General features: G+C 43.2%; 1 protein-coding gene across 1 annotated transcript; it reads right to left on the bottom strand.

Annotated features, from left to right (window-relative positions):
* Nucleotides 1–1,192: 1,192 nt before the first annotated feature.
* Tnfsf15 (tumor necrosis factor (ligand) superfamily, member 15) lies at nucleotides 1,193–15,675 on the bottom strand. Its single transcript, XM_013030111.1, has 4 exons — nucleotides 15,397–15,675; nucleotides 7,209–7,251; nucleotides 6,198–6,248; nucleotides 1,193–1,647 (listed from the first exon to the last, which is right to left on the bottom strand). Exons 1-4 carry the CDS (start codon nucleotides 15,673–15,675, stop codon nucleotides 1,193–1,195), a joined length of 828 nt encoding a protein of 275 aa, XP_012885565.1.
* Nucleotides 15,676–15,971: the final 296 nt, after the last annotated feature.

Here is a 15,971-nt window from a genome sequence, read left to right as displayed (position 1 = left end):
GAAAATCGTGCTACCAAGACTATTCATTCACTAAGACAGACCTTAGTATCTTCCTTAAAGAGCCCTTGGCTAGGATGATTAGCTAATCCCATAGTTAAATCCTTTTGAATATTTTAAGGGACAAATAACCAGACAATAATGTGAATTTAAAGTTGCAAATCAACCCTCAAAGCAGACCCAGATAAATGTCTCTGAATCAGATGATTGATATCTTTGTTTTCTTCCTAGAGAACAAGTCTATTGTTTCTTGGCATCAGTCAAATTTGTTGTAGAGTTGGTCTAGTTTGCTAGAAATCTGTCTTCTTGAGTGGCATATTCAGATGGGTAGCTTACAAAGGGCAATGCCCAAAATAACATTTTTTGGATGATTTTTTCCTCCAGGACTCCCAGTTATCTTTGAAGTATGTTGATTGAATTTGACCAGGAGGCATCTAGTAGTATTTATCTAAGCTGTGAGTAGACTGATGTGTTCTTCATAGTGTCTTCTGGGTTAAAGAGTACCCAGGACATAACAGGCATTCAGGAACACTGCTGACAATGGTGAATATGCATTACTGCATTTTTGATATGAGTGTGTAACTCACACTTGTTTATTTTGATAGTTGTATATATAATCTAAAGAAAGGTAGCTTTTCTCATAGGCCACATATGGCATGAAAACCACTTCCTTTCGGGAGAAATTCATGAGAAATAGCAGCTCTCCTTTCATTTTCTTTTAGGATTGGCATGAAAGTATGTGGAAATACTGATAAAGTACCTGGCCTCTGATGGGCTTACTTTTTTCCCCTTGGGTTTTCTTTGGATGTTGTCCAAAGCTATTGAGCTAAAGTAAATTTGTAATCAAATTCAATCAGGACTGGACTACTGGTGACAAGTATGTAGCTGGAAAGCATAGAAATATTCTTTAAATCTTGACTGAAGTTGACCGTCTGTTCTTTTGCTGAGTAATGTCTCTGTTTAGAAACCCCAATACTCCTCCAGCAACTGCAGCATTTGCTCATTTCTCCTTTGTTTCCAATTTATATTCTCACCAGGAAGGCACACGAAAGGCAGACTTTGGGTTCCTAAATTTCATGGCTAACCTCTTGACTGTATAGAATGCTCTCTACCCTTAACTCCAAGAATTGTGTCTATAGAAAGAAAACTGAGGACAAAATGCAGGGGCCCTTTCACAATGATGTCTGCTTTGATTCTATAACAAGAAGGCGCCAAAGAAGGTTTTATCTTCTCTTGTGTAATCCACCAAAGAGAGGTCGCTGACATTCACCATCAGTTTGTCCCCTTCTTGCAAGGAGAACATGGCCCCGAGGTAGAGGGGCTGGAACCAGGTGCTACTTATTTCACACACAGACTTGGTCCCCATGAGGAGCTGGGAGGGCTCAGGGTACCTGTCTGTTACTTTGGTGATGACCACAATAATGGAATCTGGCTTATTCTGTTGTTTTCTTTGATCTATGTTACCACACTCAGAGGAGGTCCCTCGGAATGAGATCTGGGTGTAAATGAAGTAGTCTCCTGATTCTGGGACCACCAGGAATTTGTTGGTGTAGTTCATCCGGTTTTTGGTGAAGGCCAAGCCCAGCTCATGCTCCCAGTGCATAGCCTGTAACTGGTCTTTCAAGTGGTGTGTGGGAGGTTGTTTTATAACTGCAAAAATAAAAAAAGGGGTTAATTGGCTCTTAGGAGAACCTGTGAAACTTCTAACCTGTAGACCTTAATAAAGCATGTTGTATCATTAAACAAAATGAATAAACAACCAATAGCCACCCAGAGGAATGAACGAAGGATACTTGGGTGTGTATGTTGGTTCAGACAGTGACATTTGTGTAATCTACCTGGTCAAAATGATTTCACCTCTCCGAGGCCAATTTCTATGACTGAACAGTTCTGAAACTTCACTGGGCCCTTTGATTTTGGGCAAAAAACCCACAGTGAATGGAAGCCCTAAGTGATATCTGTATTCATGGTGTGTATTGTGTTACCTTTCCTGATGGAGGATCACAAGGACAGAGAGAGGGACTGTGCAAGATCAAGCAGCAGAAATCATCTCAGGCCAATCTTTAGTCTCTTTTCCTAGTCCTCTAACATCATCCTCTAAATCCAATGCAACATTTTTGTGATTAGTACATAAAACTTCCTAATACTCCCTAAGCTTCTTAGATCTCTGGCTTTTACCACTGCTAAAGCTAAGCATTTGATAACATCTGAATCCTGAATCCAATGTGAAGAATTCTTCACCTTGTGAGAGATAACATCTGACTCTTACAGCAGAGAGCTCAGTCTTTGTTGTCCACCTACAAAGTAGGTGACCCCTTACTTTCTTTCCACTATGATTGTAAAAGCTTACAGCAGGCCTCTTTGTTTGCTGGTAGCTTGAGTTTGGGTTTCTAGCAAATGGTCATTCAAGGTTTGGCTCCAGATAAGCTACCTTTTTTAAAATTCAGAGTTCGTATTTTACAAGGGCATAGTGAAGGTTCAGAAATCTATGGTCCAGAAAACAGCTTACTGCTAGTTACTGTCTTCCCTCAAATACCCGAGAGACTCTCCCAGATGTTCTCTTGTGTGCCTCGTATAAGACCTGCCAAATTCCTATTCTATTTTTTTTCTGTACTGACTATTTAGAAAAACTTGTGACTGGCTAAACTTTGACTAGGTTTCTTTGCTTCTTTCACGCTGCTCCCAGCCCCAGAAGTACACAGCCACTCCCGAGACCAGGCTGGCTTTTGGATAACATAGTCCCTGATTCAATAATGCCACTCATTTACCCTTTCCTTCTCACCTGATTATTTCTTCCTTTTCAGCCTGATTTCTTGCAAAATCTAAGACTTCATTGTCACAGCATTCTTCCAAGTACGATACAGCATCGTTCTATCCTTCATTCTATAACTACAGATTCAATCAACTGAGGAGGACCTCACATTAGGGAAAAACATGTATGCCTGTACTGAGCTGCTCCAGAGCTTTTCTTTTCATTTTCCCCTAAGGAATACACTATAACAACTATTTATACAACATTTACATTGCATTGTAACTCATCTAGCATGATTTAAACTATAAAGGAGGATGTACATAGGTTGTATGTAAATAATATGTAATTTTCTATCATATGTCCTTGACTTTGGAGTCCTGTAGGGTTCCTGGAATTATTTTCCCACAAATACAGAGTTTGTGACTCTGTAACTCCCTCTTCCTTTAGCAATAATCTATGTAATGTCTTAATGTTTGTTTTAATTTGACAGGTCTTTCCTTTAGAAAAGCAAAGTAATACTTGTGGTGAGTATAAAATCCCTAGCTATTAGGAGTATCTCCTAAACTACATTCACTTTTTTTTCTCACTTGTGGGGTTTGAATTCAAGGCCTGGGCACTGTCCTTGAGCTTTTATGCTCAAGGCTAGAGCTCTTACCATGTTGAGCCACAGCACCACTTCCCTTTTTCTGGTGGTTAATTGGAAATAAGAGTTTCATGGACATGAACAAGATCCTCAGATCTCAGCCTCCTAAGTAGCTAGGATTACAGGCATGAATCATTGAAGCTCAGCTTACATTCACATTTATGAGAAAGATAGAGAGAGAGGGGAGGGAGGGAGAGAGAGATGAAAAGAGAGAAAGAAAGAGCAGGAGAGAGACAGAGAGAAAGGGCAGGGGGAATGGAAAGATCATGGAATTTTAATGTAGTCTAAAGTCACAGGAAACAGGCAAGTAACCAATAAAGAATTACTTTGTAGGACATATTGGAACCAGAAGCCCCAAACATTTTGGCAATTCTTCTCTCACATTAGAGTCCAAATATAAGTTAGTGAAATTGACTTGTGGGACCGGAAGGAACCTGAGCTCTGGGCCACTTGGGCCCAGTACCAACAACACACTTAGCTCATTTATCAACTGTATAGGCTTTTTCCCTTCTCTGAGCCCAAGTTTCCTGTCTGTAAACTGGATTAGAACTCTTTTAGTCTTGCTCTGAAGATTCAATGAATAGAATAGACATGGTCAATTTTTATCACAATGACTGGACTCAGTTATACTCAATTTTTATTCATTTGAATACACCAGCATCTTTCATTTTGACAGCTTAAAAATAATCCTATTTCATTTTATAGTTTTCCTATGTTAAAATGCTCACATTGCCCTTAAGTCTACATTATATAGAATGTATTAATGAATGTTTTTATGGAAACTACCTACAGCAAAAGAAAAAGAAATAGAAGCAAACTTGATTCAAACTACCTATTTAACATAAGGCCATTTGCAATAGAATGCTTTTCAGGATAAATGAAAATATTTTAATTTCCCCTGACTGCCTTTGAAACCTACAGCAATCACTGTTATGAACTGATACTACAGCTCGGGGGACTGGTTATGTATAAAAAGGAAAAAAAACACCCCAAAACACTTGGCAGCCTGCATGCTCAGTGCCTCCACAAATCGAATTCCTGAGCTTTTGAAAGTATCTTTCCCACTATCAACCAGACTCTAGTTTCTTTTGAAACTAGTCCCACATGTACGTGGGATTCCTCTGGCCCTGAAAGATGACCCTAAATGCCCCTGGAAAGCTCTGATGTCTCTTTCCAGCTAAGGAATTATTATCAGCCACCTCTGATAAACTCTACCCCATTTTTTTGTGGCTACTCTAATAAGTTTTGCTTCTTCTTAGTTTCTTTGTAGATAATGAAAAAATCCATCGAGACAGGCAAGCCTCATTGCATTGATGTGCATTGCACAGCAGAGGCAGGCATCCGGATAGGAGGAAGGCTTCAATGGGAACTGAAGTTGGGAGAGGCTAGCTTACATCTGAACCCTCTGCCTCCTGGTCATCTCCCTGGGGATGTGTCAATTTAATTGTCTAAGCCACAGTTTCTCTGTCAGTAATGGAACACTCCACTCCTAATTTCACTGGATTCATGCAGACTAAATGACATAGTGGAAATCAAGGCAGGCCTACTACAGTACCTGTCTCATCTTGAGAGCTTGAAGAAGCTCTCCAGTTCTTAGATCTCTTATTCATAGAAAGTGGTGTGATAACTCCATAGGATTTTCTTGTCCAGCCTGGTTAATCCCTCATTTTATTTGTGTGTGGGGAGGGAGGGACACTGGGGGGGGGTGCGATTTGTACTAGTTCTAGGGCTTGAACTTAAGATCTCATGCTTTTCCTTTTTTTTTTTTTTTTGCCCAAAGCTGGCACTCTACAACTTGAGCTGCCTCTCCACTTTCAGCTTTTTGCTGATTAATTGGACAAAAGTGTCTCTTGGGTTTGTCTGACTGGGCTGGCTTTGAACTGCTATCTTCAGATCTCATCCTCCTGAGTAGCTAGAATTGCAGGTGTGAGTCACCCATGCTCAAACCTCCTTCTTATAAGCAAGAGAAAGTGATGTTAAGTTGGCATCTCCCTGTATTTTAATGAATTTGTTTTAGTCAAATAATAATACAAATACCTCAGACTACATCTCCCCCGCAGATCACAAATTTTCTCATACGTTATGAAAGTAAGCTTGCATTTTAACTTTCTAGTTTCTTGATGGGTTTCCTTCCTTCCTTCCTTCCGTCTGTCTTTTTGATAGTACTGGGGTTTGTAGTCACAACCTTATGCTCACTTGGCTTACTTGCTTGGTTGGTGCTCTGTCACTTAAGCCATACCTTCTGTTATCTTCAGTCAATTGTATACATATTTCTGTACTGCCTTGCTGTCTTCTGGAGTCTTAGAGATCAACAAACTCCAGATGCGAGGTACCTAGAACTTGTAAGTTAGACTTGGGGAACTAGCCAACTGGTGTCATTGTGCTTTCCCTCTCAATATAATCACATCCATAGACATTCTTTAGAAACACCTTCCTGATTACAAATATCCAGTGAGCTGTCTTGACCTGGCAGGGATAAAATGGTTAAACTCAAGGGACCAGTTGAACTGGATTATTCAAAGTTCCAAGATTTAAAAAAGTCATTCTAGATTGACTGGGTGTGTGAATACAAGAGATGGGCAGAAAAGAAAGGAAGAAGGCTGACAGAATCAGGAAGAAAGTACCAAGAGACATAGACCATTGGTGCCTTCCTAGTGGATGAAGTCATCTAAAAAAAAAAAGATCATGGATTGTGAAGGGCTGTGGTTTCCAGTTGGAAAACCCTAGTGAGAGTTTTGATTACTGCACTGAAAAATCTCCCCCAAAGATGGCCCATGGTTTCTAAGAAAACCCAGGGATGCTTACCTGTCAGGTGTGCCCTGGGCTTGCCTCCGTCCGCTCTGGGTGGCGGCATGTCTGAAACCAAAGGAGAAATGCACTTTGTATGAGTGAAGGGGCGATGGGAGTGAAGACAGCATTCTGGGAGTTGGATGGCACCTGTGGTGGAAGATAACCCAGGGATCTCATCTAGCTGGGTCTAATTACACCTTGTGTGGATTTTTGGAATGGCATGTGGAACTTTTTGTAGTACAGGCCCCGGGAACAGGGGGGAGTCCAGAGAAAGAATCTTAAATACAAATGGATCTCAGCCCCAGGACTTTGGGCAAGCTATTCAGTCTGGGACACTTGTCTTATCTCTAAGATGAGCACAGTAATCTCTACCTTGACTTAAGAGCGCCTTGCGTGAGGCATAGTACATGATCAGTGCTCAGTGGAGCTTGTGAGCTGCCCCTTCCTTCATGCTGCTATCATGAGTGTGAACTGGCTTTTTGCACTGGGGCATATAGCCCAGTAGAAATGGAATAGGGGATACATGGATCTTCTCTGCAGGTACATGGTCGTTTGCCCTCTGTGGACTTTTGTTTCCCTGTCAGTTCTTGACATGACCTTCAACATTTCCTTTGACTCTCAAAGATGATTGTATTGAACTATGTTCTAAATGTCCTGAGAAAGATGATGATGATTAAAAAAACACACCTCAAATCTATGTCTCTGTGGATTTGATGTGCTAGGAATTGTTCTCATCCTTTTCAAAGCTAACTAGTTCAATTCATGCTAACTTTAATGATATAACCATCTTAAAAGGTAAATAAATGGAGACCCAGTCAGAGGTGGAAGTATTTGCTGAAAGGTCATGCTGACAACAAATTCCAAAGCTGGGTTAGGGTTTAGTCCTTCTGCCCCAATTTGTTTTTTGTAGTTAACATGTCTCTGAGCTTGAATCCCTTGCTTAGCAACTTTATTTCCAATATTCCCATAACTACTAGAAATACTGTTGTTCCCCACAATAAAGAAGGCCAAGGTAGACATACGTACAGGCTCGCTGATGTAAAGGTAGAAACGCCTTTTCTTTTGGGATCTGTTGAGAAAGAAAGATATAGGTCAGGCTACCTGTCACCTTCTGACCCCAGCCCCACAAAGCTGCCCATAGCATACCCATAGCACAGCTGTCACCTATCCTGGAGCCTCCCTCCTCCGTGGGAGAAATGCAATGAAAATATTTTGCTTTGTGGGAATCTTGCACTCAACTCTTAATGTTCTTCTTTCAGAACTCCTACTGGCCTTTCTCTTATGCTTATCTCAAAATCTCACCTTTGTAGTTCTTTATCAAAAGCTTTTCCTGTTCTGTTCTAGGAGGCTTCAGCATTTTGTCATTGCTTCTGCTGTTTGAACAAATAAGGGCAACTGATTTATTTTTTTCCCCATCCTGATTTGAAAGTTGGAACAACTCATGAAAAAAATGATACACAAAAAGAAATAGTGGCCTTATTCTCCTTCCCATCAGCCTCATCCATTTTTTTTCTTGTTTCCATGCAACCTAGGTTTGTGGTTATAATCCTAGTTTCCCTGCAATTCAAGTGTGTGGTCATTTCAGATCCTACGTAATAGTGGCTTTCAACTCAGGCCAGGTAATTCCTGGTGCCTTATCACTTTGGGATAAGCCTCTGGTCTGGTAAGGTAGAAGATAAGTATTAGCAGTTTCACCCATGAGGACAGTGGAGCAAATCCCAAAGTTCAGAGAACAGAGGCTTAGCCCAGAAGTGGGAGTATCCAGGGAAATTTCCCTATACTGAATATCATTGGTCTTACAGATATTAGCTGGGTGATAAAAAGAGGTAATGACCATTCCACAAAAGGCCCACAGCTTGTGCAAGAGTAAGGAAGCCTGGAAGAACAAGAGGAAAACTGTACATTATGTACGGTAACACGGTTGGACAATCTAAACCTAATTGCTGAATACTTGCTTAACCATTCTGTACGGTAACACGGTTGGACAATCATCTAAACCTAATTGCTGAATACTTGCTTAACATCAGCGACTTTGCTGACTTTTTTTTTTTTTTTTGAGGAAGGGTGGAGAAGCAGTCCAGAAATAATGATCCTCATTGGCTGTTCCAGCTACTTCAAAGCAGGGCCAGCACCACCTTCTTTATTATTTTGTTTATTAATCAGATTTTGTCATGGGAGCTTAAAGATACTAAGCTGCTGTAGAAGGTTAAAGTGAAATAGAAGACCTGGGATCTGAACCTTTGGACCAAGTATAGTTCCTGGATGTATCAGGAGATCCTTAAACATTAACAAAAGGAGCGCAGCAGATGAATGAACATGAGGAAAGATGGTCTTGAGATTTCCTGGTATTTCCCCAGAAAAACCCCTGGAGTCCGTTTTAACTAATGACCCATTTAGCCTTTCTCTTCTCATGTTCTCTAGTCAGTTGCTATATCTTTTCATAAACAGGAGGCCAGATTCATTTCTAGCTGTCATAAATCCTACAATTGCCAGGGTATAAACGTTTCACAGCCCATAACATCCTCTGGCACTTTGAAGAGAAACATGCAGACATCTGCCTCTTTGTCTCTTCCTTTTGCTTCTCCCTGTGGACGAATTCTACCTGCATATATTTGATTCCCAGGTCATTTTATTTCATTGTCTTTTGAGATGTCCTGGATTTTCCATGCTACATTGAGTCTGGCATGGGGAAGAGCAAATCCCAACTCTGTTATTTCCCAACACTCTGATCCTGACCTATCAGTTAAACCCCTCCCAGGACTCCAGAAGTCCCCCCCCCCCCACAGAAAGTGGTGGTCCAATTCATTTCCTTCTTTCTTTTGGGAGTAATAACTTATGGAATGTATTGTTAGCACATTCCTCTCTTTGGTCTTAGAACTTCAGTTGTAAACCAAAGCCTTCCTTTTATTTCTGTTCAATAGACAACAACAGGTTGTAGGATTACTTGGGGTGTTTTGAGTGGTCTCCCTATTTTTGAAAACATCTCCCGCCCTCCCTCCCCCCTCCCCACCACGTACCCTGTGGTTTGCTTCTGGATGCTGGATAAAAGGGTGTAGGAAATAGAACTGCCCTTTCCTATTGCAGTTTGCTGCTGCTATATTTCACAAAGGAGGCTGGCAGGGGAGGAGCCTTGGGATAGCCAGTTTGATGCCACAGCTGGACACTGCCAGGTGAGGAGGCAGAAATGTGGTGAGCTTCCATGGTGCTTGGAGATGTGCGGCTAACATTTAACAGGTGAATGAGTGGATCTTGCAGTGACCAGATGTAGCCTGCAGCTGTGGACATCTGGAGTTCCCCCCCCGCCCCACTTCTCAGCTCACTGGCCCTTCCTGGCTTTGCATTTCCAGTGTACCTGCTCTGTGGTTGGCCTCCCTGTCCTTTGCTCACAGCTGGACCAGGGCAGGAGCTAGCTTCTCTTCCAGGTGTATGGGGTTTCCTGAGGTTACAGCAGGGGCAGCTCCACTGAGAAGTCAACGTTCTACAGTGTACACTGAATGCTGTCATCTAGGCTTTCTTTCTGTTTCTAGAAAACCTTGGAAAAGGATTATTGCTATTGTCTTTCTTCCAAAAGAGGAAACAATTGAGTGAGATAGGAAGGGGCATATCCAAGGAGGAGTGGTTAGAGAAACATTGTCTGTAGATCATCTACCCTTTGACAATAGCTTTCTGAATATCTTGTAGAATTCTTCCTACAGTGCTATAAGCAAAATTCATTTCCTCCTTATTTTTTGTGAACAATGAGTCTAAGGCTCAGAGACATGTGATACCCCTCTCATCCCTTTATCCCTTTCTCCATTCAGAAGACATTTAGCTAGTACCTGTGTACTAGGCACAGGAAGATGTCACTGGGGGAAGGAAAGAGAGCTGGCATTATTTGGCACCTATTATCTGCCACACTTTTCAGGGTTAAATCCTTCTGACTACCCCCAAGAGGTTGGGCAGATGAACATTGTGGTTAGAAAGAACATATAGATTGGGGTTGAATCCCAACATCCTACTCTTTCACTGTGACTTAGGGAAAACTGCTTAACTCATCTGAGCCTCAGTTTCATGATCTCTAAAATGCGAATAATAAGAGCATGTCACTTGCTGTGTGATGTCAAGCATTTGTTGAGATGGTAGATGCCTGTAGCGATACTAACAAACATATGTCAATGTGCCAGGTATCTACTGAGCACTTCATAGGTCTGATTTCATTTACTGTTCTCACAACCATGAACATGGAGAAGTTGAGCCTGCGTGTCTGGTAGATAATAACTGAAGCAGTCACGGCTGTGTTATGGTTGGGCCAAGTCTGTGACTCTGAGGTATGAGCTGGCATCACAATGGGATGTTTCTGGTCTGGGTGGAGACCAGGGGATCTCAGGAGCATGAGGAGGGGGCAGGGAGAAGAAGAGTACAGGGAGCAGAGGCCAGGAGTCCTGCAGGGATTTTCAGGAAGGGATGAAAGTAAGACCAGAGGGAACCAAGAAGTGTGGGAAGATTGTATGCAGACGGTTCTAGAAATCTGACCTGCAAGGAGGGATAAAGTCAGCAGTGGGCTGGGGACTAGTATCACATGCTTGTAATCCTAGCTAACTCAGGAGGCTGAGATGTGAGCATGAGGACTCGGCAGATAAATCCTAGGGATGCTTATCTCCAACTAACCAGCAAAAACCCAGAAAGGGAGGTCTGTCTGACTCAAGTGGTAGTAAAAAGCTGACTGTGAGTGCAAGGCCCTGAGTTCAAGCTCCAGAGGTGGTATCAATAAAATAAATAAACAAAATAGTAGTGATGCAGTCCTGGGCAGGAAGCCCTCCTCTGCAGCCTACGATTGGCTGCACAGAAGGATTAGCATTCTGTGCCAGCCCAGGAGCCACACCCAGTGAAAATGAGAGGCCACCCTTAGAACACTGTAGGCCAGAGTGGCTATAAACCCATGGGAGGGGTCAGTGAAAACACTAAATGGCCTAAAGGATGCCCAGGCCATAGCCAAATGAGATGGGGGTAAAGGATGGATGTTGGGGAAGGGTGGGATTGCAGCAGAAGGGAAAGACTGGAAAGGTGAAGGAGGCACCAAACACCAAGCAGCCCTAAAGTATCCAAACCTGCTCTGGCCTGGCACTGGCAGATTCCAGAGCAGGTGGAGAAGTTGTCCCTGGTGATGTAATTTTCCCTGAGCAGGGAAGTTCCCTGGCCATAATGATGCAATCGCTCCCATTTATAATCTCCACCTCTGCCAGACACCTTGAAGACCTTCTTTCCAATCATCTCCATACATAAACAAGCCAAGGCCCCGGAGGTGAGGTAACATGCTAACAAATGGGCAGGCCAGGATTCAGACTAGGTTTGACCTTTTGACTTACGAGCTTTCCAAGATGCATATCTGCCTGATATTTCCCACAAATCTAAAGAGCCAACACCATTTTACTCTCACTGTATTTTTGTAGTAGTTGTTTTTGTTTGTGGGGCTTGAACTCAGGGCCTGGGTGCTGTCCCTGAGCTCTTTTGTTCAAGGCTAATGCTTTACCACTATGAGCCACAGCTCCACTTCCAATTTTTTGGGTGATTAATTGGAGGTAAGAATCTCAAGGACTTTCATGCCCACGGTGGCTTTTGAACCACAATCCTCAGATCTCAGCCTCCCAAATTGCTAGGATTACAGGGCTGAGCTACTGGTGGTTGGCTCCCACTGTATTTTTATATATGGGTTACACATTTTATAAAAGGAGGATGGGTTTTTCAAGGTCCTATCCCCCTATCTTTCCTTGTATTCTAGCAGCCATATAGCTCTCCTACTTGGAGGCTAGTAGTTACTAACTTCTAAGTTCTTCATTTTTCTTTTTTCTTTTTTGTTAGTCCTAGAACTTGAATTCAGGGCCTGAGCATGCTCCCTAAGCTTCTTTTGCTTACGTCTAGTGCCCTACCACTTGAGCCACAGTACCACTTATACATCCTGAGTTCTTCCTAAGATTCTCTGTATTAATAAATGCGTTCACATAGGTGACTTTCATAAAATGAAGAGTATGGTAGTATGTATGCTGTGGTGCATTTGGCACTTTCTACTTAACTTGTGCGAGTTGTATCTGCTTGCCTATATAGAAGGGTGATTTATTTGGGCCTTTAAAATCTCCAAGTAGTTGTGATGTTCTTCAAATCTTGGTTTGAGACTTAATAACAAAAATACTTTCTTGGCCAAGTGCTGGTGAGTGACTCACATAATCCTAGCTAATCAGGAGGCTGAGATCTGAGGATGGAAGTCCAAAGCCAGCCTGGGCAGACAAGTCCATGAGACTCTTATTTCCAATTAACCACCAAAAAGCCAGTAGAGCTATAGCTTGACTGATGAGTGCCAGCCCTAAGAGGAAAATCTGGGTGTATGAGGCCCCAAATTCAAGTGCACGCCCCCCCCCCACACACTCAAAAGTACTTGTTTGCCTACTACCTTTGTTGGCAGATAATTTTGTTTTTAAGTATATTTCTGCAATATGAGCATGCTGGGTTTTCTCTCTAATCTTCATTCCTCTTTAGAAAGATATGGGCAACTCTAAATATCCCTGAGCCAGGAGTCCTGGGTGAGAAACTCTGAGGTGAACAGATTTGGTATGGGAAGTAACTTGTTGGGGGGCTGGCTGGAGGATGTACTGATGATCATTATGGCTGCCTTCCTCCAGGATGTTAGGAAGTCATGTGACTGGCTAGAACTAGCAAGGCACGAACCTGCCCAGAGCAGGTGGTCAGGCTTCAAGTCTTGGCTCTGTCACTGACTAGAGATACAGGCTTGGATAGATCTCTTCATGCTCCCTGCCTCCATTTCCCTCTTCATAAAACAAGGGATGATAGGCTAGATAACCTTCAAAGGCCTTGTTATACTTCCAATGGCCTGTTGTTTGGTGGTTTTTAGCTCTACTGAGTTTCTTAACCTAGATCTTGTGCACAGCCTTCTATCATAATTACTTTTGCCTCCTCTGGAAAACCTTCCCTGGATTGCCTTCACCCCTGTGGTTAGACTAGGAGAGCATCTAGAATTCCATAGCACCTCTCTGTTGGGTAATTTATTTCCTTATTCGTCTTATGTAACAGACTGGAAGCTCCTCAGAGCCCAGGATCATTTCCTCAGTAGTGATGACTGAGTGAGTGATCACATTCCAAGAGCTGTGGCAGATATTCTAGATACCTGAGATACCCCTGTACATGCCTTATGGAGTCGTCAGAGTAGAAAAGGGAATGGGCTCAAAGACACATAGCTAGGGGCTAAGTTTCAAATCCAGGTATCTGAGACATCCTCTGGCCTGGTTTTCGTTCTCATTGAGTCTGCTCAATGAGATCAGAGGCTGATAGGGGAGAATGGGAAGTGTTCCTTGCCTGGTTCTACATGTTCCCTGCTGCTTTGCAGTGATGGCCTTTCTTTACCCAGCCCTCCAATCCTTCAACTGGGCCCTCTTCTAGGCTCTCATTGTCCTGTCATGCCCAGAGATGGCACACTGCTGGCTTCCCACTGCTGTCCTCTGATGCTTCTAGTCCTCTTAGCTCCCATCAACCTGGGAACCTCTGAAAAGAGGCCCATTCTTTTATCCCCCCATTTAAAAACTTTTCTGTAATCATTCTCCTTCAAACTGTCTTCTTTGAGTGGCCGATGCTTCTTTTCAGGCCCCCATTTACTACATGTATCCTTAGCCTCACACCTACCTTCATCCTTTTCGTCCGTAATTTCATTTAAAAAGCCCCAAACAAGCCTCTCTGGCTACTTCCAGGGAGACTAGTTTCCAAAAGTAGTGAGGGGTCAACTGAGGGGAAGGCTTTGAGATGTGGAGTTGAGCACTTGACACCTTTCTTCCCTGAATTCCTGCCTATCAAGAGCCTCTGCCTGCAACTTGCTTCCCTTGATTGTGTATTGTCTAGTGGCCTAGGGATTGTGGATATTGTCTTGGGGATGAGACCAATTGTGCTCTGGGATTCTCTCCAGAGCCCAGGGAAACACAGATCCTGGGGGGGGGGGTCACTCGCTGCCTCATTCCAGAACAGCTGTCCCCTATGAGCTGGAGAGAGACCTAGGGCAGTCATTATCCAGGCACTTGTTGGTTGGGTTTCCATAGGAACCAGGCTGGGAAGGGTCCTGGGGTCACAGCCTGCTATCTCAGGCCCAGAGCTTCACCTTCAACAGGAACAGACTTTCCGGGTTGTAGACATATTTCTGCATTTTATAAGCCGTGGCCTGTGGCCAAGATCTCTGCTAACTGAGTCACATCGTGTTTGTTGACCCCAGTGGGGTGGCGGGCGGGTGTTACACATTAGCCACAGTGGCTTTCAGCTTGGGGCTGAACAAGATTGCTGAGAGATAGGTTTCCAATTAAACCAAATATTTTCTCCTATAGAATTGAATTCTTAAAACTTAACTGAAATCAGACTTCTGCAGGAACATTCTCTCCCCCCCATCCCCCCCAAAGGACATGACTTAAATGACTTAAAATAATATTCTTTAGGCTTTTGGGTATTTTCTGAATCACAAGTCCTGAATGACAAGTTTTCTGCTGATACCTGTGTTGTCTCGCTCATCACTGTTGTTTGCCAAGAGCTCTACACTCTTATTTGTGGCCCATTTTGCTCCTGGACCCCATAAGATTTTGGAGTCAAACAGAAGGTTCTTCGTTGAACACCAAGTAATAACATTTCCACGCCCCAGACACAGAGTTGTTTAAATGAATCAGAGGACACATGTGCTGTCGGAAGATGGTCACGTGTGTCCTCATGCTGCCCTTCATTCATTAACACAACCATAAAAATCACAACACATTGTGGAAACTTACAACAATCTCATCTTATTACGCATAATACAGAATAATAGACCCCCCGCCCCCGACTGTTCATCGTTGTCATTTCTAAGGACTTAGGAGCAATATTTTTCTCGGATTTCCTTATCTGTGATTTCTAATTTTTCAATGATTATGTATTTAAAAGCTGCTTCTCTTTTTTTTTTAAAGAAAAGAAATGTACCTAACTTATCATTATGGAAAGATTGTAAATTCTTTTTTGAAAAGGAGCTCCCATTTAAATGGAAGAAGGGAGCATTCCTTTCTTCTGGAAATCCTGAGGAGACCTTCTAGTTCTGTTAGTCCTCTGCCAGACCATACAAAGAACATGTTCTATGCCAGCTCTTCACTTTGTCCACAGCAAGAGCAGTGGCCGCAGCTGGCCCAAGGCTTCGGATTCCCTGGGCAGTAGTGAGGTTGCTTACCTGGTCCAGAATGCAGTCCTCTCCTTGGGCCCAGAGCTGGCCCACGAGCAGGTAGATGGTGAGTCCTGTGAGAATGGGAAGCAAGAGCAGGCAGCAGGTGAGAGTCCAGGGCCGCCTGTGGCTCCTGGCTTCTAGCCCGGCTCTGCTGCCACTGCTGCCTCCGCCTCCAGGCAGCATGTCCACACTGGCTGATTCTTCAAAGCCCAGTCCCAACTCCTCAGCCATGCTCTTGCTCAGCTGGAGCTGCATCTGAGTCTTCCTGGCCAGAGACCCCCCCATTAAATAGAAGAGCAGTCCGCAGTTCTCACCCTGGATGAGTTAATCACTGGGCCTTCTCCTCCCCTTTCCTCACCAAACCCTCCCCCTGGAGAGTCCTGTACAGCTGGCCCAGCCCTGCTAGGGAATGCACCGCCCACAACAGAAACCAAGCTTGGCTTAAGAAAAAAAAAAAAAAGAAGAAGAAGGAGAAGGAGAAAGCTTTCTCAAGCATATTTATATACAGTATGCTCATGTGCCTCATCCTTCATTTTCAGAAGGAAGTTAGGAAAGTCCCTGGAGGAGGAGAAAAAGAATTC

Source organism: Dipodomys ordii, unplaced genomic scaffold, assembly GCF_000151885.1.
Source record: "Dipodomys ordii isolate 6190 unplaced genomic scaffold, Dord_2.0 Scaffold127, whole genome shotgun sequence".
NCBI lineage: Eukaryota > Metazoa > Chordata > Mammalia > Rodentia > Heteromyidae > Dipodomys > Dipodomys ordii.
Note: the sequence above shows the minus strand (reverse complement) of the source record. Positions and strands in the feature narration are given on the sequence as shown.